General features: G+C 41.0%; 1 protein-coding gene across 7 annotated transcripts in view; it reads left to right on the top strand.

Annotated features, from left to right (window-relative positions):
* Positions 1-5,871: 5,871 nt before the first annotated feature.
* The window catches only part of Cadps2 (calcium dependent secretion activator 2), a 505,709-nt gene continuing 488,363 nt past the window's right edge, over positions 5,872-23,217 (top strand). For all 7 annotated transcript variants that reach the window (XR_012908510.1, XR_012908509.1, XR_012908508.1 and 4 more), the window contains exon 1: positions 5,872-6,360. Coding sequence is in view for 4 of the 7 variants with exons in the window: in XM_075953365.1 (XP_075809480.1) it covers positions 6,013-6,360 (348 nt within the window). In the remaining 3 variants the exon portion in view is untranslated. The remainder of the gene's footprint in view (positions 6,361-23,217) is intronic.

Here is a 23,217-nt window from a genome sequence, read left to right as displayed (position 1 = left end):
TGATTGTGAGTTGGTCTGATTGCTTGAAGGCTAACAGTCCAGGAATATGAAATCTGAGCTGTGTAAAACTCAATAAATGTATATAACTCTTTGTGATTTTAGTTTTTTCTTTGTCTAGTTCTATGTCTGAAAGCAAAGCTAATAAGAAAGTGACCCTAATAGCTGTGAAATACTAGATTTTAAATATGCTACATAGTCTTTCAAGTATTTTTCCTTATGTTAATCTTCACAAATTCTCTTTAAGTGTGTGTGTTGTGCATGTGTTGTTCATTGGCAGTCATTTTATGCTAATCATTTGTACATATCTTCAACAATTATCTGTAAGTTGTTGTATCTCTGAACAATTTCTTCCAGAATTTAAATTCTAACTGAAAGGAAGAAAGAGAAAAATATTAAGATTAAAATGAATATTTCAGGAGGATTATAGGCTCATAATTGGTCACCTCAAAGTTTAAAAAATGTTGATAATTTTCATTTTACCTTTGTAAGTGTGTTCTTTTTATTAGTTGGGCTGTACTTTGACACTTTCCTTATAAATATTACAAAATGAGTCCTCCATTCACCATGAAAAATGTTGCTTTTTAATGTAAAATAATTTTAATTCCAGGTACATGACATAACATGATAAAACGTCCACTTTGAAATTGCTTAAGAAAATTTTGATAATTTTTTCTCTAACACCACAGATAACATAATTATTTGTTCTGTTCTCATATCTGTTTCATATAAATCTTATTAGAGGGTATATTCAGTGTCCTCAGAATGGTACATATTCTATAAAAGGAAAAAAATGCTTTTTATCTGTGACTGAAAGAGTTAAGTCTTTCATTTCATATCAAGCACCAGACAGCTTAGCACAGAACTGCCCACCTACAGGTATTCAGATCACATACCTACTTAAATATCATTGCCAAAACACATTTTATGTTTTATTACTGTTCATCCATCTTTCCTTAGCATTTGAGGTGTTTCATTAAAAAGCTGTATAACTTCAATTTGTTTTTATGCTCACCTTTACCAAAGCAAAAATAAATCACCAAATAACCCAAGTATATTGCATGCATTTGTGAAATGGTACAAACCAATCATAGTTTTATGTTGCGCGTCACACAGTCAATTCTTCAGAGCATCAAATAGCACGCTATTGACCCGAAAAGGTAATATGTTAGGGGGACTGTGGCAACAGCTCAATTAAAAGCAAAAATAGAAAAAAATTAATTAAAGTTATTAACAGTAAATTAACTAATAACGACTGGAAATTAATTTCAGTTACCGTTTTATTCACACCACCCTGTAAGTAGAGGGCAGCCAAGAATGCTCACATCCTCATCTCTCATTTCCTCCTGAACTCACGCCTGCTGGACCTTACTGTCACATCTGTGACTTCAATTACCACCCACGTGCTGAAGATCTGCTTATCTGGATGTAACAGTTTACATTTGTAATGATGCCTATGATTTCTCTGATATGTAACATAAAACCATCAAAGAGTTGATGGTTCAATTTTACGAGTCTCCTGAAAATCCATATTTCAATATCTACTATTAATGGAGTTACTCTATTCTTGGATGTGGATCCTATCCGTAGTCCTCCTCTTCTTGAGTGCCTCATAAGTAGTTCATTGATTTCTCCATGTCTTTCTTTTGCCAGTTCAATTATGTCCATTCTTTGTACATTACCGTGTGTCTCATCATGATGTTCTCTTACACATAAATCATGTGCTTTCCTCCAATTCATTCTCCATTAACTTATCTGCCTCTTTATCCCCTCCCAAATACTACTATTCCCAAATAGTATCCCCTCTGCTTTCAAGTCGTTTTCACAGAGTCTGAAATCATACTAGAGCAAACATGTGCTATTTGATTTTTTCGGGGGGTCTTGTCTTACTTTATTAACGTGATGATCATCTTTTAGTATCTTGTAGGGTTTCCTTCTCCTCCACTCTTAAATCTGAGCACTCATCATCTCTCCTAGACTTTTTAAAGTTATCTTTTCATGGCGGCTTGTTTCTGGTTTCAGTGCCACCACATTACTTGATATTAAGTCTTAAAAAAATAAAACAACTTAGTTACTTATTTAGATAGACAAGGTCTCCTGTAGCCCACATTGGTTTCAAGCTCCTTATGCAGACAAGTGTGATCTTGAACTTGTAAGCCTCCATCTTTAGAGTGGTGGAATCACATTCATACAATATTATTTCTAACAATGTGGTATTAGAGATCAACCCTAGGGCTTTGTGTATGCTAGGCAAGTACTTTTTCACTGAAGCCCTGTCATGTCAAGCCCTTGTATGGCTTGGGTCCTCGAATTGTTCCTAGGGTGAGAAGAAAAGACAAAGACAGATACAGAGAAATCCTGGGATCTGATTAACTGGACTTTTTGATTGAGAAGCTGCAGTTCCCTGGAGGCTCTGTATATTACTATATACCATTGAATGTGGGTGGGGGCATTATTGCATACACCTGGACAAGGAAGCAGGGCTTACAGTGTAAAGCAAGATGAAGGAGGCAAGAGCAGTCTCTGTAGGGAAGCAGTACCCAGGCTATAAACATCCTGGGATGGGGGCAGGGGGAATCTATCGAAGACATATTCTACATACATGATCAACATCCACACGTGGACACGAGGCTGCAATTTCTCTGAAATGGGATTGAGGCATTAGGGTCCTTGACATGGCTGTGCCCCTGTTAACACCACAGTTGCTCAGGGCTTCACTCACTCAGGACTTCCTCTGCCCTCCGTCTTTCTTATTTCTTAAGCTTCAGAATGCATATTCATCATAGTTTAGAGGGAGGTTTGCTGTAATGCTCAACACCGGATTGTATGGGATGGGAAGAGGGAAGACTATCCTATGCCCAGCAGAAACAAAGGGAATGGTTTAGCAAGTTAAAGAGACTGAAGTCTTGTTTGTTTTTGTAATATTAGCAGGAGGAAACAATCAAGGACGTGGTAACAGAATTTGGTATCATCCATGCTATCATCACTGCGGGTCCAAACACCAGGGGCCTCTGATCACAGCCTACTCTGCTGACCAATCATGCAGGCTCACCACCTGGAGTCTGCCACCTGAGCTTTGTTTGTATTTTGCCAATTGTAATATGATAGCAATTAAACTGAAAACAAAAAACAGGAATTCGCTTGCTTCCCTCAGCCCTGTATCCACCCAATTTCTAATTTGTTTATCTCGTTATTTATTTTCTCAGGTAGACATCCATCACCCCCTTCCCTGGACACCAAGGGCATGCCTCCCAAACACAGACCAAGAGTCCATTAAGCTGCATTGCCTCCACCCTCCTTCTGTGGTTTCTCAAAATATCAACTAAAGCACCAACATTTAATTACTGATCTGTCTTAGTTGTTTTTCTATTGCTGTGAGGAGACACCATATTGGAGGCTTAGAATTCAGAGGGTGAGCTCAAGACCATTGTGGCAGGGAACATGGCTGCAGGTAGGCATGGTGCAGGAGCAGTAGCTGAGAGCTTACGTCCTGATTCACAAGCAGGAGACAGGGAGTGATACATTGGGAATGGGCTTTTGAAGCCTTAGTGTCCACGCCCAGGGGCACCACCCCCAACAAGACCACAACTCCTAATCCTTCCCCAAAGAGCTCCACCAACCGGGGAACAAGGATTCCAACACATGAGCCCATGGTGGCTATTCTCATTCAAACCACCACACAGTCTATCTCCACATTTTTCTTATCCCCAAATCCTAACACATAACTGCCTACACTTAGATTCTACCTGTTCTATGTTTTACGCCCTATGAACTTATACGTGCACCCTCTATTCCTTTATTTGCTCTTTACCCTTCTTTCTTTCCTTTTTATTGTATTTGAATATTCAAATGATGCCCCTTCTCTTTATCTTCACAGAGAAAACACTGTACATGCTTTTTTTAAAAAATAATTACAAGTTTTCCCTTGGGATCTCCAAAGCTTCGAGATCTTTGACTTCTAATATTTTTAATAGGAAGAAATCCTATTGAATCAAGACGAAAGAAAATAATGACTTATCAAACCAAGACATAGTAGTAACTAATAAAATTGAAATATATACTTTGAATAGAAAGTAAAGGAAGACTATATTAAAGCTGTACTCTTATGTCTTTAGGAATTGTGTCCCTATTTTAATATGCACCACATTTTAATACACTGGTTTACAATAAAAGGAAATTACAATAGAAAAGACCACAGCTAGAAATAAAAGTTCATGTTGAGTCTTTATCACTAGTGTTGTAGTATCAGGCTCCATCGTTGCACTATAGAAGTAAAGATAATGCATGTAGAGTTTAAAGCAAAATCTGGCACCAAGGGTGATCATCAGAATACTGTCACCTACCTGCCTAAGGGGGTTACTTTGATAAATAGCCTCACAGAATTTTGCAAACTGCACGAGATCAGGCCCTAAATAAAATGCTTAAGATTTCCACTAATTGTCTACCTTGTCCAAGACAAAAAGTCTTTAAATTCATCAATTTTAAGCGATATTTTTCCTTAGCATCGACCATCAGCTAGCAGGTAGGCCTTTGGTAAAGACCTTCTATTACTAAGGGACCAGTTAAGGGTTAACAAATAGAGAAGGCTCCCTAGGAGTAAAATGTTTCCTTTTTCCTTCATCGAGGGAGAACATCCTCAGATGCAGAAGGAACATCTGTGTATCTAACTACCAAATGGCCTGGGTCACCCCAAACTGCTCCTTGGTCACTGGATGGAGAAGCTCAAAGCTGGTGGCGGCTGCTTCATTTTTTCCTTTGTTACTTCCCCTGAGATCTGCACCCTCCTGGCCAGAGTGGCCACTGCACACTGTTCCTTGTGTTGAATGCCTGTTTTGCATATTGCTTCTGTCTGGGTTCAGGACACAAGTTACAGAAAGACAGAAAGAAACTGCTAGGCAGTTTTGGCACTGAGAATTCTGCACAGATACAGGCTTCAGGTGCAGCTACAACTACGAGACGCCCACTTGAGGCCAGAAAACAGAGAGGCTGCTTGTGGTGTGCCGCAGCTTGTGTCTGCCACACGGACAAAGCTGGGCACCTGGTCGGCTCTCAGATGTCTGCTGAATGTCTGTCCACCCAATACACCCTGTTTTGGGCCAATCCTATCTCAACCTAGGAAACAACTGAGCTGTTTTTGTTCTGAATCTGAGTATCAGTTCACAAATATAAAATGTAACATGCTCATGGGTTTGCAAGAAAGAATATATACCAGTTTAAATGACCTCCCCCCACCCCCCAACTGTTCTTTTAATGCATATGCTGTGACGTTTACAATTTGGACTTCTCGCAGAGTGTCCCATTGCAGTGGAGAAGGGCAAGAGACTCATTTCGCGTCTCCTGGTAAGAATACTTCGAGGTGGAGGGCAGGGACTCACTTTTCAGCACTCGGGTTTCACGAAGGCTATCAGAACCGGGTCCCAGCAACTCCGGACCTCTTTGCCCTCTTGTCTTCCTGGGGTACTGCCTTCTCTACCCCTATCCCACCACCAAGTCCACAGAAAGCCTGCAGGATGACGGATATTCGGGGGTAGGGGTCGTAAGGGCTCTGAACCTTCCGCCCCTTGCAAACTGCGCGCTCCGGGGCACCAGGCACACCCGCCTGGCCCAGGCGGTGGCGGCGGCGCGCGCACGCGCACTCCGCGGCCCCGTGGCCGCTCCTCGACATTCCATTCCACGTGTTGCTTTGGAGGCGCCACAGGTTCCTCACCTGCGCGGGCTGCGGGGGGTCGGCGGTGGGGTTGGGGGGCCCGCGCGGGCTGGCGGACCCGGGCTGGGCGAGCGCTCCCGGGGCGCCCCGAGCGGCTCCGCGCTAACTCCGCCTCTCGCCTCCCGCGGCTCCGCTCGCCCGCCCCGCGTCCTGGCCGCGGCAAACACTCGGGCGCCGAACTCGACGTGTCCGGAAAGCCCGGGCCACTTTCCCTTTCGTTCTGCGGCCGCCGCGCACGGACCCAAGCTCCCGCGGACCCGCGGGAACAGCTGCGCTCGGCGAGGAGCCCAGGAGCCCCAGCCAGCACCATGCTCGACCCGTCTTCCAGCGAGGAGGAGTCGGACGAGGGGCTGGAGGAGGAGAGCCGCGAGGTGCTGGTGGCGCCGGGTGGCTCCCAGCGAGCACCGCCGGCCACGGCTCGGGAAGGGCGGCGGGACGCGCCGGGGCGCTCCGGAGGTGGCGGCGGCGGCGGAGCTGCTAGACCCGTGAGCCCGAGTCCCTCGGTGCTCAGCGAGGGGCGAGATGAGCCCGAGCGGCAGCTGGACGAGGAGCAGGAGCGGCGCATCCGCCTGCAGCTGTACGTCTTCGTGGTGAGGTGCATCGCGTACCCATTCAATGCCAAGCAGCCCACCGACATGGCCCGCAGGCAGCAGAAGGTGAGTGGCGGGACAGGGAGCCTCCTGCGGCTACTTCTCCCCTCAGGGTTTTTTTTTTCCTAGGAGAGCTCTCGGGCATCTGCAGCCACCCTTCTGCGAGGGGCCGGGGCACTATTTTAGGCAGTCTTTGAGGGGTGTCTAGGGCAGGAGGGAGCGCTTTGGTCTTTAACCTCGGTGGGAGCTGGTCAGAACTGGCCTGAACTGGCAGGGACTGGCAGGGTCTATCAGCTTCACCTCACCATCCGCAAGACGTGGACGGAACAGCTGACCGCACCTTGCAGGCCCTGCAGTAATTGCACCTGGGCAGGTTAGGTTGGGACAGGGTTAGATGCAACTCCCAACAACTTTAATTTGGGTTGCTGTGGGGGTGCATGGAGCAGGGTTTTGCCTGGAGCATGTAGCTAGGTGAAGCAGATGGAGCATGGACACTTTCCCATTACAGAGAAATCTCCTTGCAGGCGAAGGACTATACATGTTCTTTGGCGAATTAAAAGCAAAGTTACATTGCTCCGTTTCCTGTGCTGCCAAACAAGCAGGGCGTAGCATTCAAACATCGTGGAAGGTAGTCACCCAGAATGACTGTGGGTAAGTAATTCCAGACCATGGCAGGTGTAAATGAAGTCCACCGGTGATGCTATCTGGACTAGAGCAAATACTTAGCCAATGGCACTTTCCCCCCACATTTAAGGAAGTTCTATCAAATGGAATGGCTACCTTGCTTAGTTTGAAAACAGGACCCTAGGAGTCTGACGTTCTGTACCATACACAAAGGGACTGAAATCGCCTTCATTGGATAAATGTGTGCATTAGAAACTGTCTCGGAAACCTTTTAGTGGAATGCTGAACTTGGAAGGTTCTGAAGAATCTGTAAGCATCCCCTTAGCTTGTGACATTCATGGGGACCCAGCGACCCCAGAGCTTGCAGAAAGGGTACCTACATGTACAGTCCTTTTTTGTTTTTCTGAAATAGTAACTTCAGCACGGGAACCTTTTCTTTCAGAACCTTTTGAATTGACTTTTAAAATAAAACCGTAGTCCAGAGAAAGTAGTGTCCTATCACGTCCCACTCACCCGTGCCTCTGACCGCAACCCTCCTGTCCACATTTATCCAGTCTTTTTTATATTATTATTATTATTATTATTGAAGTCTGCTTGACATGTTAAAAGCTGTGCATAGTTACTGGGTGCAACTCATTGAGTTCGGGGATTGGTGGACAACTATGGATTTGCCTGAGGTTAACGATACTGTATTACGTATTTAAAAAGCATTCTTCCTAACTTTGAAAAATCAGAAGCAGATGAGCTGTGCTGAAACTATGATCCCCTTGAGGAGTACCTTTGCCGCATTCTTTTACTGTTGAAGGCTAATCCCAGCAGCCCTTCAGGTAGCCCAACACTCTAGGGAGTTCACAGAACATCGGATTGATAAGAGACCTAACCAGCTCTAGGCCATCTCCTCACGCAATGGAGAGAAGTAGGTCAGAGGAGCATTTTCTAGCACCAAGCCACTGGGCATGATGAAAGCTGCCATTCCTCAGCGGAAGAGTGAATGCCCTGCAGCGTGGCAAGCCTGCTGCTCCGCTCCTACAGGAGGCCGTAGATCCTCATGTGCTGCTTGGGTTGAGTCTGTATTATCTGTGTAGGTCCAGCAAGTGCCGATATCCGTAGCCCTCTTAAACTAAGCATGGGTTTTCTCCGTTGTGGTAGGAGTCCATACAGGGTACATGAGCATCATCCAGTGTCTAGCTTTCACCTTTCACATTCCATCTAGCTTAGCTTCAGTGTGCTCATATGTACACATGATTATCTGGTAAAAATCAAGAGGCCATCTGTATTTGGAGTGGTTTCCTTTAGACTCCTAATGAGGAAAGTCATTTACCAACTGGCTCGTTTCTACTGTGGATACTTGTTGCAGTTTGTTAAGGAAGGGACTCTCCCTTGTTTGGTCAAATAATGCAGCTCTCCTGGCTCTTCCTGTTTGAACAGAATGTTTCTCTAGCAGTTATTTGAATTGGCAGACAGGTGTACTCACAATGCTACTGAAACTGTTGATGTAATGTCACTCAGTCATTACTAAAATAAACGCAGTTTCACGAAAGGAGAAAAAACACTGCATACATTCTATGCAAAATATTTGGAATGCTTAGACTTTTTGTTTTTAAATATTGTAAACCTCAAGCATAATCAGATGAACTTTAGTATTTATATTTTAATGGGGAGGTCCTAAATATTTACCTTATTCAGAAGCTCCTCCACCTTTCTTTCTTTCTTTCTTTCTTTCTTTCTTTCTTTCTTTCTTTCTTTCTTTCAAGACATGCTGATTGCTAAAGGGAGCTAGAGCAATTCTTGGCAGTCAGGTTTCCTCCAAGGAAAAATAAAATGGGAATTTAACTGTGTTCATGTGAATTTGATGCACAAGCCAACAATTAATGCCAAAGCTTACTTTAAGTCTTGAATTATACAGTTGGGTTTTTATAAAAGAAGTAACATGAAGATTGCACAGTCACTAATCCATTGTATACTTTTCTTCTTCGTCTTTGTAGTCAGACAGGCAATAAAACGGTTTTTCCACTGCTCTCTCACTTCTCCCAACTTTGAGAACTGAGAGGATCAGAAATTGAGGTCTGAGAGGGTCCTCATTCTGTGACTGAAGAAAATGAATTACACAGATAAGAACCTTACCCTGGAGGCCACGACTTAGGTTTGCAGTCAAAGCCTCTCACTGGTAGGGCTATTTGGCTTTTAGGAACAGAGCTGAGCTACAGGGTTTGTTTGGTTCCCCCATTTTTTCACCTGTCTAAAATGTCCCACAGAACTCGTAAGAGGCTGTGTGTGTGAGCTATTTGAGAATGTTAAAGAGTAGTAAACTCCCTTCAGTGGAAATATGTGTGTTGTGGTTTTGACTAGCACACATCAACACAGAGGAGTAACAGCTGACGCTTTTCAGGACTGGCGGTGACTATTGCGGCTTTTACAGAAAATCTTGGGGTAGAGTTTGGTTTGTTTCTGTGACAGAGCACTGTCTCAGGTGGTCCCACTGCCTCAGTGGATATATGCATGGTCATATGCGTGACAGGCATGTGTGGTGACGAACAGCCACCATGAAATGGCTTCAACAGTAAACACTGCTTGACACCACCTTGTGTTTATTGACTTGATTGTATTTGTTCCGTTATAGAACTATCAGTAATCACTACCATTGGGTAAGATGGTTGAAGGGGAGATCAATGTTATACCTAGAAAAACAGTAAACAAAACAAACAAAAAATCTTCAAGCAAATCATATATATTTAATGAGGTCTGTCTGCACCTGTCATACATATAGAAAATGTTGGAACCTAGATGGAAAAGTAGCAAATGGGGTCCTTAGTGGTTAAAGCTGGAAAGACTAAGACAAGCCCTTTGGCCACCATGGAAGGCTATTCACAGATGTGTTTCTCCTGTTAAGTCTGTATTCACAACTATTTACAGGGAACACTGTTTGAAGAGATGGTAGCTTGGATCAAGCAGGAACTGGAAGATTGTGCTCAGCCATTTCACGGTTATTTTTGTTTTTATTATTGGATATAACATGGTGAGAAAATGGCCAACTCTTGTTTTTAACTAGAAATAAGGAAAGGGGGATTTCAAAGATGAAAATGTTACCTGACAACTTTGCGCATGACTTCAATGCCTGTGTTCATCCATTGCTAATTGCATTGCCATCGAAATGATGCACAGTGCATTTTATGAAATAAACCTTTCGTAAATCAATTCTTAGCATTTTGCATAGCCTTTGATAGTTCTAAGTTTGAGAAATTTATATTAAAAAAGCTGCAGAAATTTCTTCGGTAACACTGATTTGCAGGACTGTGTTAAGGAAATACAATATTGGATGAGATTATTTGCCCATCTTTCATTTGAATTTTGTAGTTCAGAGAAAACATCCACAATCTGATAATCTATAAGCCTAAATGCTCAGAAATCTTAAACTTTTTTTTTAGTGATTTATGAGTGGATTCTTTCATATCTTGCTTCATTTGATAAGTCATAGTTACAAACTAAAAAGGTTGTCAGCAATTACTTTTGGCCTATGTTTATAAGGCGAGCAGAAAACATGAATACATTCTGTGTTTACGCTTGAGTCCCATCCCCAAGATACGATGTAATATGTATGCAAATTTTTCAAAATCCCAAATCTGCAACCCTTTTAGCTCCATGCTCGTCAGATAGGCATATTCAACTTATTCAAAATGACCACTTTTATCTCCTTTGGAAACAGGTGGCCTTTCTGTATTTATTTATTTTTGGTCTTCTGGTAACAGGCTCAGGGAAGCCAGCTTTGTTAGAAATAAATAATAGGTTTCCAAGTGCCGAGAGGGCATCTTTCTTTTGTGTGGCACCTTGTGGCCTGAGTGATGTGTTGCCTTACTTTTGAGGCTTGAGTTACAGTTGTGAACTGATACTGTATATAAGTATACTTAATACATAACATACACAGTGCATGGCATACGGAATCTAGTAAATGTTTGGTCTGCGCAAGCCTCAGATTTAGTGTATGTCTCAAATAATTAGTAAGATCTAGAATGGAGGAAAGATACCATAAAAGGGAAGTATAAATATCTTCTAGTTTTCTGCAGAACTCGTACCCTTCAACATGATTTGAGACCTGTAAGTGTCCTGAAGGAAGCTCTGAAAACAGAAATCTCTATTGACATAGAACAACTGACTTCATAGAAACCTTCTCAGTACCGTTATCAAACCCGAGGGACAAGAAAGCAGTGGCGAACCCTGGCAATCCGGCTTTCTCTTTTGCCCGTAGTTTCCAGTAGATCTGGTGCTATTCTAACAGAGCCCGAATCATTCATCCTTCGTGCTCCTTTGGTTTTAGTACGGTGTGGGCAAATACCAAAGGGATGGGTTACACTGTTTGATGCTTTTAATAATAGGGAATGCCTTGTCCTCTGGGGATCCAGTGGGAAACCACACATTAAGGAAAAACCTCAGGCGGGACTTGAAATGGTATCTCAGAGAAAAATGCCTATTGCTTTAGCTGATTCATCTAATCCTCCACAGGGTGTCCGGGTACCACAGCCGCAGTGCTTAATTTGCTAGAATGAGTTGTGCTAATGAGAACTCAAATGGATTAAGTGGTATTGGAGCCCCTCTCTTTCAAAAATGTAATCATCCTTTATTTGGATGTTTGAAGACTGCTTGTAAAGTGAAATAAAGTATTGGGATTGTGTTTTACCTCTTCGGTCTCCTTTTTCTTTTAAGAGTTTCATGTATTTCTTGTATTCTCAGAAAATAAGCAGCCAAGTCTCACTATAAGGTCATTGGAGTATTTCCAAAGAAAATGGAGAAAGCTGGGCCCTCTGGATAGGTCAGCAGGTAAAGATACCTGTCAGTGAGCCTGACAGTCTGAGTTAACTCCCTGGGACCCACATGGAGAAGTGATCCTTGCAAGTTGTTCTTGCATCTCTACACATGTAACTTGACATGTGTGCACACGTGTGTGCATGTCCCCATTCCAATCCAAACTAAGTAAATAAAAATGAACTTTAAAGACTGAGGAAGGTGACTCCCAGGTTATGAAATATGGAAAAGGGAATCACACTTTGGGGCAGCCCACTTGGATTCCTGTACATGTTTTTTTTTTTTGTTTGTTTGTTTTTGTTTTTTATTTTATTTTTTTTATGAAGTTCCAATCGATTGAGACTTTTCCCCCAGAGGGATATATTAAGGTATTGTATTCACATGGTATTGTCATCATCAGGGAGAACCTCATGATTGCAAGTCATAGGTGCATTGGTGGCAAGGTGATGCATTCTTTAGAGTGAAGACTAGTCAAGTATCAAATGGTGGAGTTGTCCAAAATAATTAACATTTTTCTTATAGCCCCTGCATATTGGTTAAAGATTTATTTATTATTTCCTTAAGGAATATCTATGATTCTCCTCTTTGACTGCATATTTCAAATCACCTTGAGAGCTTTAAAAAAAATCCCATTATCCAGGTGATACTGCAGACTAATTAAATTAGTCTCAGAGAATGGGAAGGTAGTCTTTAGGCTTCCCTGGTGAATTCAGTGTGCAGCCAAGGTTGAGAACTACTGTCCTAAAGAGAGCTACAGAAAAAAATGGTTTATTTTCACTTAGTCAAGGTGAAAGTATTTGTAATTAATCAGAATACTGTATGGAAGTCGGTATTCTGTTGGAGTGGGAGGTCCTTCTGTCTATGTGTTGCTTTTATTGGTTAATGAATAAAGAAACTGGCTTGGCCTATAGCAAGGTAGAAGGAAGGCAGAGTCAAAGAGAAGCCATGGAGCCACAGCCAGAGTCAGACATGCTGAAACTTTGCCGGTAAGCCACTGCCACATGGTGATACACAGATTAATGGAGATGGGTTAAATTAACATGTAAGAGTTAGCCAATAAGAGGCTAGAGCAAACGGGCCAAACAGTGATTTAAATAATACAGTTTCTGTGTGATTATTTTGGGGCTAAGTAGCTAGGAACCAACAGGCAGCTCACTCTCTCCTCCTACATTCTGTATTAAGTAAAAGGCAACACCAAAAAAAAAAGGGGGCATCTAAATAATATGGAATTCTTTGATTTAGTACAATGGGAAAGACGGTACAGTAATTTAGACTTTTGAAGTCTTTAAGTAGGTTTTATTATGGTTGATAAATTGTATTAGCAGCTACAATTTTTACAGAATTATAAAGAGATCACTAGCAACAACATAAAATGAATAATGGAAACAGAGTTGTGAAGTAAGCTTAATTGTTATTTTTCTTTCCCAGTGACATTGAGAAGAAAATTGTCATGAAATCTCAGTGGTGGAGTTGATATCAAGTGATGCCTAAAAGAGTAAACTTCACAGAAGTCTTCTATAAAACAGTGTAGTGCGTTTCAGTCATGCATATATGCTTCTCAAGACAATTGTACCTTACCTGACTCAAGTGAGTCATATCAACAACCTTCATAGCACGATAACCCTAGGTTGAAGTAGTGGCTTTACACACCTTGGTGGTAACCAACAGCTCTCTAATTGGACTTAAGACCTGCTCAAAAAGAGGGTGATCATGCCTCCTGCCGGAAACTTGGCTAACTACCCAGTGAAGTCATGGCTATTGGAGTAGAATCTACTACCACTAATTTAGTAAAGCAGAATAAATCTTAACAACAGTCTCTCAGCATTTGTCTTTATACCCACAGATAAGTGTTGTCCGCACCCCTCATCAAGGAATCTTCTCTTTGCATCAGGTAGAGACCACTACAGAAAACCACAGCCAATCAAAATGCATGGTCGAGGGCCTAGTCCCAATGGATACATTTACAAAACACTCCCATACCTAAGGCTCAGGAAACATTGTGGAAGAGGGGCAGGAAGCCTTTAAGAGCCAAATAACCAGGTAGTTTGCTGTAAGATTGTCTTCTAGTAATATCAGAAGCTACACCCAACAGGTAAAGACACTTGCTACATAAAATCTCACCAACATGACTGCCTAAAAACGAGCTAAACAAGAACAGTACCAATGCACGTGCCAAAGTGAATGTTAAAAAGTCCAAGAGCTCTCACCTTTAGATAACAGGAAAGCTGAGGGCAGAGGCTCATCAATTCGTTGTCTAGAGCCAAGTGGCCAGTCCTGGAAACATCCATACAAGTAACATTATGTGGACTGATCAGGTTATATTGAGGAACATGTATGTCTATACGTTATATATGCGTTAAATAACAATTAGTAAAAAAGAGGCCATGCATTTGAAGAAGAATAGGAGGTGTATATGGGGACATTTTGAGAAAGGAAAGGAAAGGAGAGAGATTGTAATTTACATTAGAATCTCAAAAATAAAAATAATGAAATAAAATTTGCCTGTCTTCTATACTCAGAGAAGTATATTATAGAAGATATTCTCAAGTGATTCTTATGAAATAAAATCATTAGAAACATTTAGAGAAAGATTTAAGAGTGAATTCGTGTTTTCCTACCATATCCTAGCTTCTGACTTTCTAGGTAGACATTAATCAGAAGCCCCTGTTTTTCCTTGAATGTAGTAGTTGGGTAACCATTGAGTTGCATTTGGAAAACTTATGCTGTAAAGCATCATGGGGGCTGAAGTTACAGCTCTGGGTGAACCTGTTGCTTTGCATGCATAAGGCTGTAGGTTCAATTCCCAGCAGAGATGAGGGGGGAGAGACAACATCAACACACAACAAAAGAAGCCAAAAAAAAAAAAATCACAAATGTCTACTTTGGTTATGTAAATGTTAATAGCAAAGCTTTGTAAACGCTTTGGTTTAAATATGCTTTCATTATGTAACCTTCAAGTTGGTGATGAGTTTCTACAAAGGAAATATTACTGGGGCAAAAGGTCTAAATGACTTAAAGGCTATTTTGGTCAATCATATCATCATAATTCTGCAAAGAAATTTAATTTGGTCTTTTCTGATTACATGTGGAGGCTACAACCAATTCCAGTGACCCCACTTATTTCTTGAGAGAGAGTCTTTCATTAAACCTTAAGCTTAGCAGTTTGGCTAGAATGAGACTAGAAATCCCACTGATCTCCCTGACTCTACCTCCGAAGCAATGGAATTATGGGTGGGTGCCATCACCTACCACATCCTGTTTTTACATGGATACCAAGGATCATGATTCAGGTCCTCACGCTTGTGTGGCAAGCACTTTACCAATGGAGACAATTCCACCACTCAATTAGCATTTTAAAAGAGGAAACATGGGTTTTTAACTAGTGGGACTTCAGAGATGGTGCGGTGTTTAAGAGCACTGGCTGCTCTTACAAATTCAATTCCCAGCACCCCACATGGGCAGCTCAAGGCAGTCTGTAAATCCAATGCCCTTTTCTGACCTAAGCAGACAAAACTTCCATATCCATAAAAATAAATTTTATAGGGTTAAGCCAGCCCCTTAGGGGACGGGCTTGCCTTGGGCGAATGTTTACTTATAAATCGGGCACACGGGTTCCTTCTGCTTCCTGTGCTCCACGGGAACCTTGGTCCTGTAAGTTTATTTCTTCATTAAAGCTGTATATATTCTTTACAATCTGCCTGCATTTATTTATGGCGTTACAAAATTTAAAAATAATAAATAAAGCCCATCCGGCAGTGCACATCTATAACCTTCGCAACCCAGCACCAGATGCAGAAGCAGGCCAATCTCTGTGAGATCAAGACAAACCTAAGTTTCCTGTCAGCGACGGCGACATATTGAGAGTCTGCCAGAAGAAGAAGAGAAGGAGGCAGAGGAAAGAAAGCAAGTGAAAAACAAGTTCAACTCTATGGTAACACACTTTGAAATTCTAGAAATGGCCAATTTGATAAAAATGGGCAATTACCATATTTGAATCTGGAACTGAGAAGAAATCTAATTAGGAAAAAAGAAAGACAAAAATCTTCAATGGGTTCTGGATGTGGATAATGCAATTATTAGAGCATTTTCACCCTAAAAGAGAGTACTTGAGAACACACATACGATGAAATGTGTCTCATTGCCCATCGCTATTTCTCCCAAACTTATGACTGTAAAATAGAAAATGATAGACCTTTCTCTTAAGAACATAAGTATAAAAACAAAAAATAAAAGTATACCAAACTCAAAATCAAATCCTCTACAGGTAGAAATTACCTAGGAATTGAAGATTTGATTTCATGGAAAATATGTAATCTGACACATATAAACCAAATAGAAGCAACCCACAGTCTATATATAAGAAAAAAGAAATTTTATAGCATTCAAAAATCAATTTTGGATGTTTTGTCTTATTAATGTAATAAAAATGAAAGGATAAATATTTAGGATAAAGGGTATCTATCCTAAAATTTTAGCCAGCAGTACACTCACTGGTAAACTACACGAAGCCCTCCCTAGCAGAGCCACAGAGAGTAGGCTGGTAACCAGTCCTAGCACTCTGGCCAATGAGATGTAAAATGGACGAGGGCCAGCTACTGCACACGGCAAGCACACCCCCATCAGCACCATTTTGCCTTGCCAGACAGAGACCCAGAAAGATCAATATTAAAGGAATCAACTGTGAGCCGTCAATATGTACAATCAATATGACTAGTTAGAGCATTAAAAATTAAAGAGCTCCCCACTTCCCCATAATTAGATAAATAAATTATGGAGAATTACAGGCTACAATAATAACAACAAAGTATAAAACACTCAAAAAATCACCATAATTATAAATTTGAGGCCTCCATAAAATCAAAATTTCAAATTATTACAAAAACATGAAGATTGAGGAAAATGGCGTAGACTGAGCTCCTAGAAGACTGGATATAATGCAAGCATAGTTCCCAAAAAGGCTTAATTAGACTGAGTTTAAAATGACAGCACTCCAAATGGAATAGATACTAGCTTGCAATACCCTAAATATGCTACACCCAGCATCTCATTTAATCACAGGAGCAAATGAAGCAGCCAGGACCCACTGAGATGAAATGTGTTTATGCAGAGATTAGCAACTGGAGAAGTCAGGAAGGAAGGGGGGATCATGGAAGGTAAGGAACTTTCGACAAAGAAGTAAAAACACTACCAGAAATTAAAATACATAGCAACTTTTCATCAAAATTAGTTGGCTCTGTGAACAGGAAAAGCTACATTAATATATTGAAATAATTAACATGGAAAGAGAAATACATAAATTATGTATATTTTTATCATTAACTGAAGAAAGGATTTCCACAGAGAGCTGGTTCTATCCATTCTGTAGTTTCTATTCTTTTTTCTCATAGTTCTGTTCTTGTTTTGTTTGTTGCTGTTTTTTGTTTTGTTTTGTTTTTTTGGTAAGGACTGATCAAAGGTGAGATATGAAAGTATGATTTTTCTCCTGATTTTTTTTTCTGCTTTGTTATAAGATAATGAAAACAAAGTTATGTATTTACATCTTTGTTAGATATTTGTTCATTGCTATATCAAAATTCCTTAGTTAAAGTAAGCTTAAGAAAAAGCTTAACTTGGCTTGCAGTTTAAAAAATATATTGGTGGGGTGGCAGGACAGTTGGTAGGAAGAAGGCATAGCAGTAAGGAGCATCAGATTATTAGTCACATTGTGTCTACAGCAACGAACGAGAATGGACAGGAAGTGGACTAGACTCTCAGACCTAAAGCCTGCCTCCAATGATGCTGTTCTACCACCAAGCCTGCTTCCAGTGATGAGGCTAAAGCCTGCCTCCAATGATGCTGTTCTACCACCAAGCCTGCTTCCAATGATGATGCTAAAGCCTGCCTCCATTGATGATGCTGAAGCCTGCCTCCAGTGATGATGCTGAAGCCTGCCTCCAGTGATGATGCTGAAGCCTGCCTCCAGTGATGATGCTGAAGCCTGCCTCCAGTGATGATGCTGAAGCCTGCCTCCAGTGATGATGCTGAAGCCTGCCTCCAGTGATGATGCTAAAGCCTGCCTCCAGTGATGATGCTAAAGCCTGCCTCCAGTGATGATGCTAAAGCCTGCCTCCAGTGATGATGCTGAAGCCTGCCTCCAGTGATGATGCTGAAGCCTGCCTCCAGTGATGATGCTGAAGCCTGCCTCCAGTGATGATGCTGAAGCCTGCCTCCAGTGATGATGCGGAAGCCTGCCTCCAGTGATGATGCTGAAGCCTGCCTCCAGTGATGATGCTGAAGCCTGCCTCCAGTGATGATGCTGAAGCCTGCCTCCAGTGATGATGCTGAAGCCTGCCTCCAGTGATGATGCTGAAGCCTGCCTCCAGTGGTGATGCTGAAACCTGCCTCCAGTGATGATGCTGAAGCCTGCCTCCAGTGATGCTCTTCCACCACCAGCTGGGGACCATGTGTTTAAACACATGAATCTGGAGTACATTTCACATTCATACCACAGCAACCCCTATGTATAGTCTTGCATCAATCTACATGTTACATTGCAAAGCTTATTTTAAATTTAAATATTTAATCTATTTCAGATCTTTTTCTTTTCTTTGAACTAGATAGAGGGATAAATTAAGCATTGCAGTGGTTGAGGAAATTTTGTTTTCTCTTTGGTATTAGGTTTTTAATGTTATGTTGCAAAAAAATTCGTTTTTTTGTGTATAGATAACTTTAAGTTCCCTTTAATAGTGTATTATTAGTGTGTGTGTGTGCATGTGTGTCTCTGTGTGGGTGTACATGAACATGTATGTGGAGGTCAGAGATAAACAGAGGGTGGCCTTGCTCTTCCCCTTACTTTTTGAAATTAGGGTCTCTTCGCTGAACCTGTCGCTCTCCCATTTATCTAGACTGAATGGGCAGTGAGTTTTCTGAGTCTGCTTATCCCTGTCTCTGCCACTTTTACTCCCCCACCCAACCTCTATGGCTGTGGAGTTACTGGGGTTAGAGACACCTTCCAGCACACTTAGCTTTTTATGTGGGATTTGGGGATCTGAACTCAGGTCCTTAAATTTGCACAGCAAGTACTTTATGTCTTGTCGTGGCTCCACAAGGTTTTCTATGCATAATTTGTGTGTGTGTGTGTGTTTGTGGGTGTGTGTGTGTACTGATGTACACACACACACACATTTGCCTGAGTATGTGGAAGCAGGTTAGACGACATCATTGGCTATCACATACACCCTGTCATGAGTCCCACAAGAACTAAGTTACATAACCATAACATATGTGAAGAGGACCTAGCATGTTGTATTTTGAGGCACAGTCTTTTATTGGCTTGAGGCTTGTGAGTGCATGGAGCGGGTTGGTCAAGGAACTCCAGCCAGGGCTCTCCCCATTTCTGTCACTCTAGTGCTGGGTTTGCTAGTTCAAGACACCATGCCTGCCTACATGTCCAGTTTTGTTTTACGGTTACAAAGTTAGTGAATGTTGTGAATGCTCCTTTGAAATTGGGTGGTCTATTTTATCAGGTAGTCTATTCTCCAAAATGTTACTCTTTTAAACACACATACACACACACACACACACACACACACACACACACACACACGACAGAGAGAAGGGGAGTATTTCTATATCAACTTGGAATTATTTTATATGGAAGGTGGGTAAAAAAGACCTTCTGCTACCACAAAACCTACATTCTTACTACTTCAATTTTAGGGAAACAGATTCAAAATTTTATTTAAAGCCATAAGTCTTAATTTGGGTCTCTGCAAAAAGAAAAAAAGACTAAAGCTCAAAGTACTGCTCCAGTTAAAAAGGTTTTAAAAAGGCTGAATAATATCATGGGAAAGAATTCCAGATGCAACAAGGCAACCATAGCCTACAACATGTCTTCCCTTGTGTTCTTAATCAGGAGGAGTGCATGTGTTCTGGACTGGAAAGAAGGAGGAGTGTTGAGCTGAAAGCCCGTAATCTCTTGTCTTTGGTTTCACAAGATCTAGGTTTCCTTCACATGTTTCGAGTAAGGAGTTTCTGTTGGAGGCTTCCTCAGAGTCAGAAGAACAAGAGACTGCTTGGAGACTTTGTTTCCTTGACTTTCAGAAGCTGCACCCATAAAGTCTCTGAGCTGAACGAGGACAACAGTGGACATGCTCACATGGATGGTGAAAGCCTGCAATGCCTCAACCTTACACAAAAGCTGCGGGCAACAGTGGAATGCTGGGAAGAGTGGGAGAAAGAGTCTTCTGCAGGGAAGAAAACACCAATTTGTTATCTGATACTAAATGGTGAACCCTAAAAACATACATACAAGTAACATTATATAGACTGAGAAAGTCATATTTATGAATATATCTATCTATATCAACAATTAGTGAAAAAAGAGGCCACGTATTTGGAAGAGAGCAAGGAGGGATATATGAGAGGCTTTCGAATAAAAAAAAGCAATGGGGGAATGATGTAATATTTCATAATCACAAGAAATAAAAGAATTTTTTAAAAGTTTCTTTCAAGAAATGAGTTTTCCATTTATTTAAACATGACAGCATTGTTATATAGCAATGACAGAGAGATAGTTTCAAATATTTAAGTAATTACGCAAAATTAAAGTTATGTATCTTAAGTGTTTAATACCAGAAGAATTCCCATTAACTGCTGTCATAAAATCTTAGAATCCTGTGCTCAAACTTGATTCTTTTTGCCTTTACATTTTAATGTTCTAATATATTAAAGGGAGAAATTATATTTGATATGCTATTATTATTATAATAAGAAGCTGATGCGCATTTGGTAAGTTGCTGAGTTTATGGCCCTTCAAATAGGAAGACGTCAAGAAGTCAGGTGTTTAGTGTTTAAGGGTGAGATTTCGGTACAAGAATTAAATGGGAGCTGTCAGGTGTTTTGTAATTGGCAGTAGGCACTGGGATGAGATAGCCTGAGGAAAGATAGTCTAGTGGGAACAACATTTTAATGACTAGCCTTAAATGCTTTAGAGTAGACTAAGAGGCTGGGAAGACAAAGGGAATTGAAATAAGAATAGCCAGGTACAGAAGAAAGTTAAGATGTTCTATGTCATGGAAATGAAAGATCTGTTTGACAGAGGAAGTTAAGTCAGAGCCAGGAGCTGTGGAGAAATCAGGTGAGCTAGGCATTGAAAATGGTAACTGGATTTATGGATGTGAACATGACCCTACCAATATTGACCCAAGCAACTCAATTTAGTCTTCATAAATAACTCACCCTTTTGTATGCTGACATTCTGAAATAGTCTATTTTACACACTGATTCAGCCTTTCTTGCTTTAGTTGGTGAACAGCTTAAGGTTTCAGATAGGAGTTCTGCCACCTAACTGCTAAGTTTTGGCTTTGTAAAGAATTATTTTCAGGGAGAAGCTATATAAATATAACTGTGTATAACTTCCTGTGTATATTTTTGTTTTGTTTTGTAATAGTGAATTAAAAATGAGCCATATCATAGATTTCAATTGTGATTTAATCCAGACGAAGGTCATCAAGGATCCTGGCATGAGTAAATCTTTGATGTTAATGTAAAGTCACCAAGTTTAGCTGTTTTCCTTTCAGCTGTGAATTTCAAAAGCAAACATAGATTAGATGTTATGCAAATGTTCAAATATGTATCAACCTGAGCAAACCAGGTTGTAATATATTTTAGTTAGTGGGATGCTGTGAAGATTACATGAAATGGTTTCTGGGAAGCATGGAGTTTCAGTAATTAGCATAAGCAAACCTTTAAAGAGTTTCCTCTTTAAAATTTTATCATGGTTTCTTTCAGGAAAATAATTGGTTGCATATGTGTGTGCATGTTCAATGGCCAGAGGTTGATGTTAGAGGTCTTCCTCAGTTGCTTTTCACCTTAGATATTAAGGCAGGGTCTCTCACTTAAATCTAGTGTTTAGGGATGACAGCTAGTCTAATAGCTCAGCTTGTCACAAGGATCTAATATCCCAGCTTGTCTCTTCTTCCAAGCACTGGGGTTCTAGGGGGTTAACACACTCTGCTGGCATTTCTATGGGCTCTGGGGATCTGAACTCTCGGCCTTGTCTTGTGTGACAAATGATTTGCCCACAAAGCCATCTCCACATTCCCAAGGTATTTTGCTTTTAACAAACATTACCAAGGCACTATTTGAACAGCTTTTCTATGGTAAGAATCATACTAGGTACTGTTGTGTAGATGTGGACAAGCCTGGATTCTTGGTAGCTGATATTCTAGTACAGGTAATGAAGGATTAACACACATACATGTGTATGTACATTAATAAGACAATGATGTGAGAGAGTTTGCCACCCGTTACTATGTGGAGAGGGATGGCCAGGAAGAACCAGATGGGGAAGCTAGTAGCTGCTGAACAGGACTTGAATTAAGTGAAAAATTGGGCTACTTAGAGAAGGTGAGAAGAGTAGTTAAGATTGTACTAAAAGCAAGTACAAAATGTATTGCAGTAGAATAAATATGATTTTTTTTTCTTTCTGAGAAACTGCAGAGAGCTCCACGAAAACTAGAGTGGAATGTGGCTGTGGCAAATGATTCCTTTTTTGACTGGGACTAGGAAATGACCTGATTCAGATTCTAAACTGGTCTACTCCGAGAATGAATCGTGTCATTCCATGGAATAATTTGGGGCCAGATCTAGGCACATGTACAATGTACATGAAAGTTTAGTTACCTGTTTCTTGTTGGTAAGAATAGAAGCGGGTAAACTGGTTTGCTTTAAGAAGATATAGAATGTCAGAGTAGTTACTAAATATCACGTAAGTTCATAAATTCCATGAGTGATGGGACAAAATTGTGTTATTATCCTTGGTAAAATGCTACACACACACACACACACACACACACACACACACACGCGCGCGCGCGCCCATATTCTTAGAAATCTGAGCCCTGTAAAACTCGTAAAACAGTCCCCTGTCCTGCTCTTTTCATTTTAATGTTTAACAGTTAATTCATCCTTCCTTCCTCCCCTCTGACCCTCACCCCATTGTGTGTGTTCATGTATTCATGAGTATACACATGTGTGTTGAAGTCAGATCTATCTTGGCTTTTGTTCCTCAGCACCCATTCCCCTGGTTGTTTGGATGAGGATCTCTCATTAGCCTGGAACTGGATGATTTAGCTAGGCTGGCTGGCTACCAAGCCAGATTCTCCTATCTCCACTTCCCCAAAGCTAGGATTATAAATGTGTGCAAGTGCCCCTGGCTTTTAAACATGAGTTTTGAAAACTAAATTCAGGTCCTCATGCTTACTAGGCAAGCACTTTATAGACAGCTATTTTCCAGCCCTTATTGTTTTTAAGTTCTTCAAGAAAACTCTTCAAAAATCTAAACAAGTTGTTTCTTGTTTTGATGATTTCCTATAGAGGGATCATGGTGAGGCTGTAGTTTGCTGATATAAACATCTGGCTCTTTTTCTTCTTTTTAGGATATTGCCTAATTCTTTTGCTTTTGCTAGAGGACTTCAAAAAGGTTGGTCCCTTCTTATGAGCACTTTAGTTTTAGTTGAG

This window comes from Microtus pennsylvanicus, chromosome 19 (genome assembly GCF_037038515.1).
Source record: "Microtus pennsylvanicus isolate mMicPen1 chromosome 19, mMicPen1.hap1, whole genome shotgun sequence".
In the NCBI taxonomy this organism is placed as follows: domain Eukaryota; kingdom Metazoa; phylum Chordata; class Mammalia; order Rodentia; family Cricetidae; genus Microtus; species Microtus pennsylvanicus.
This window is presented reverse-complemented; position numbering and strand designations above follow the sequence as displayed.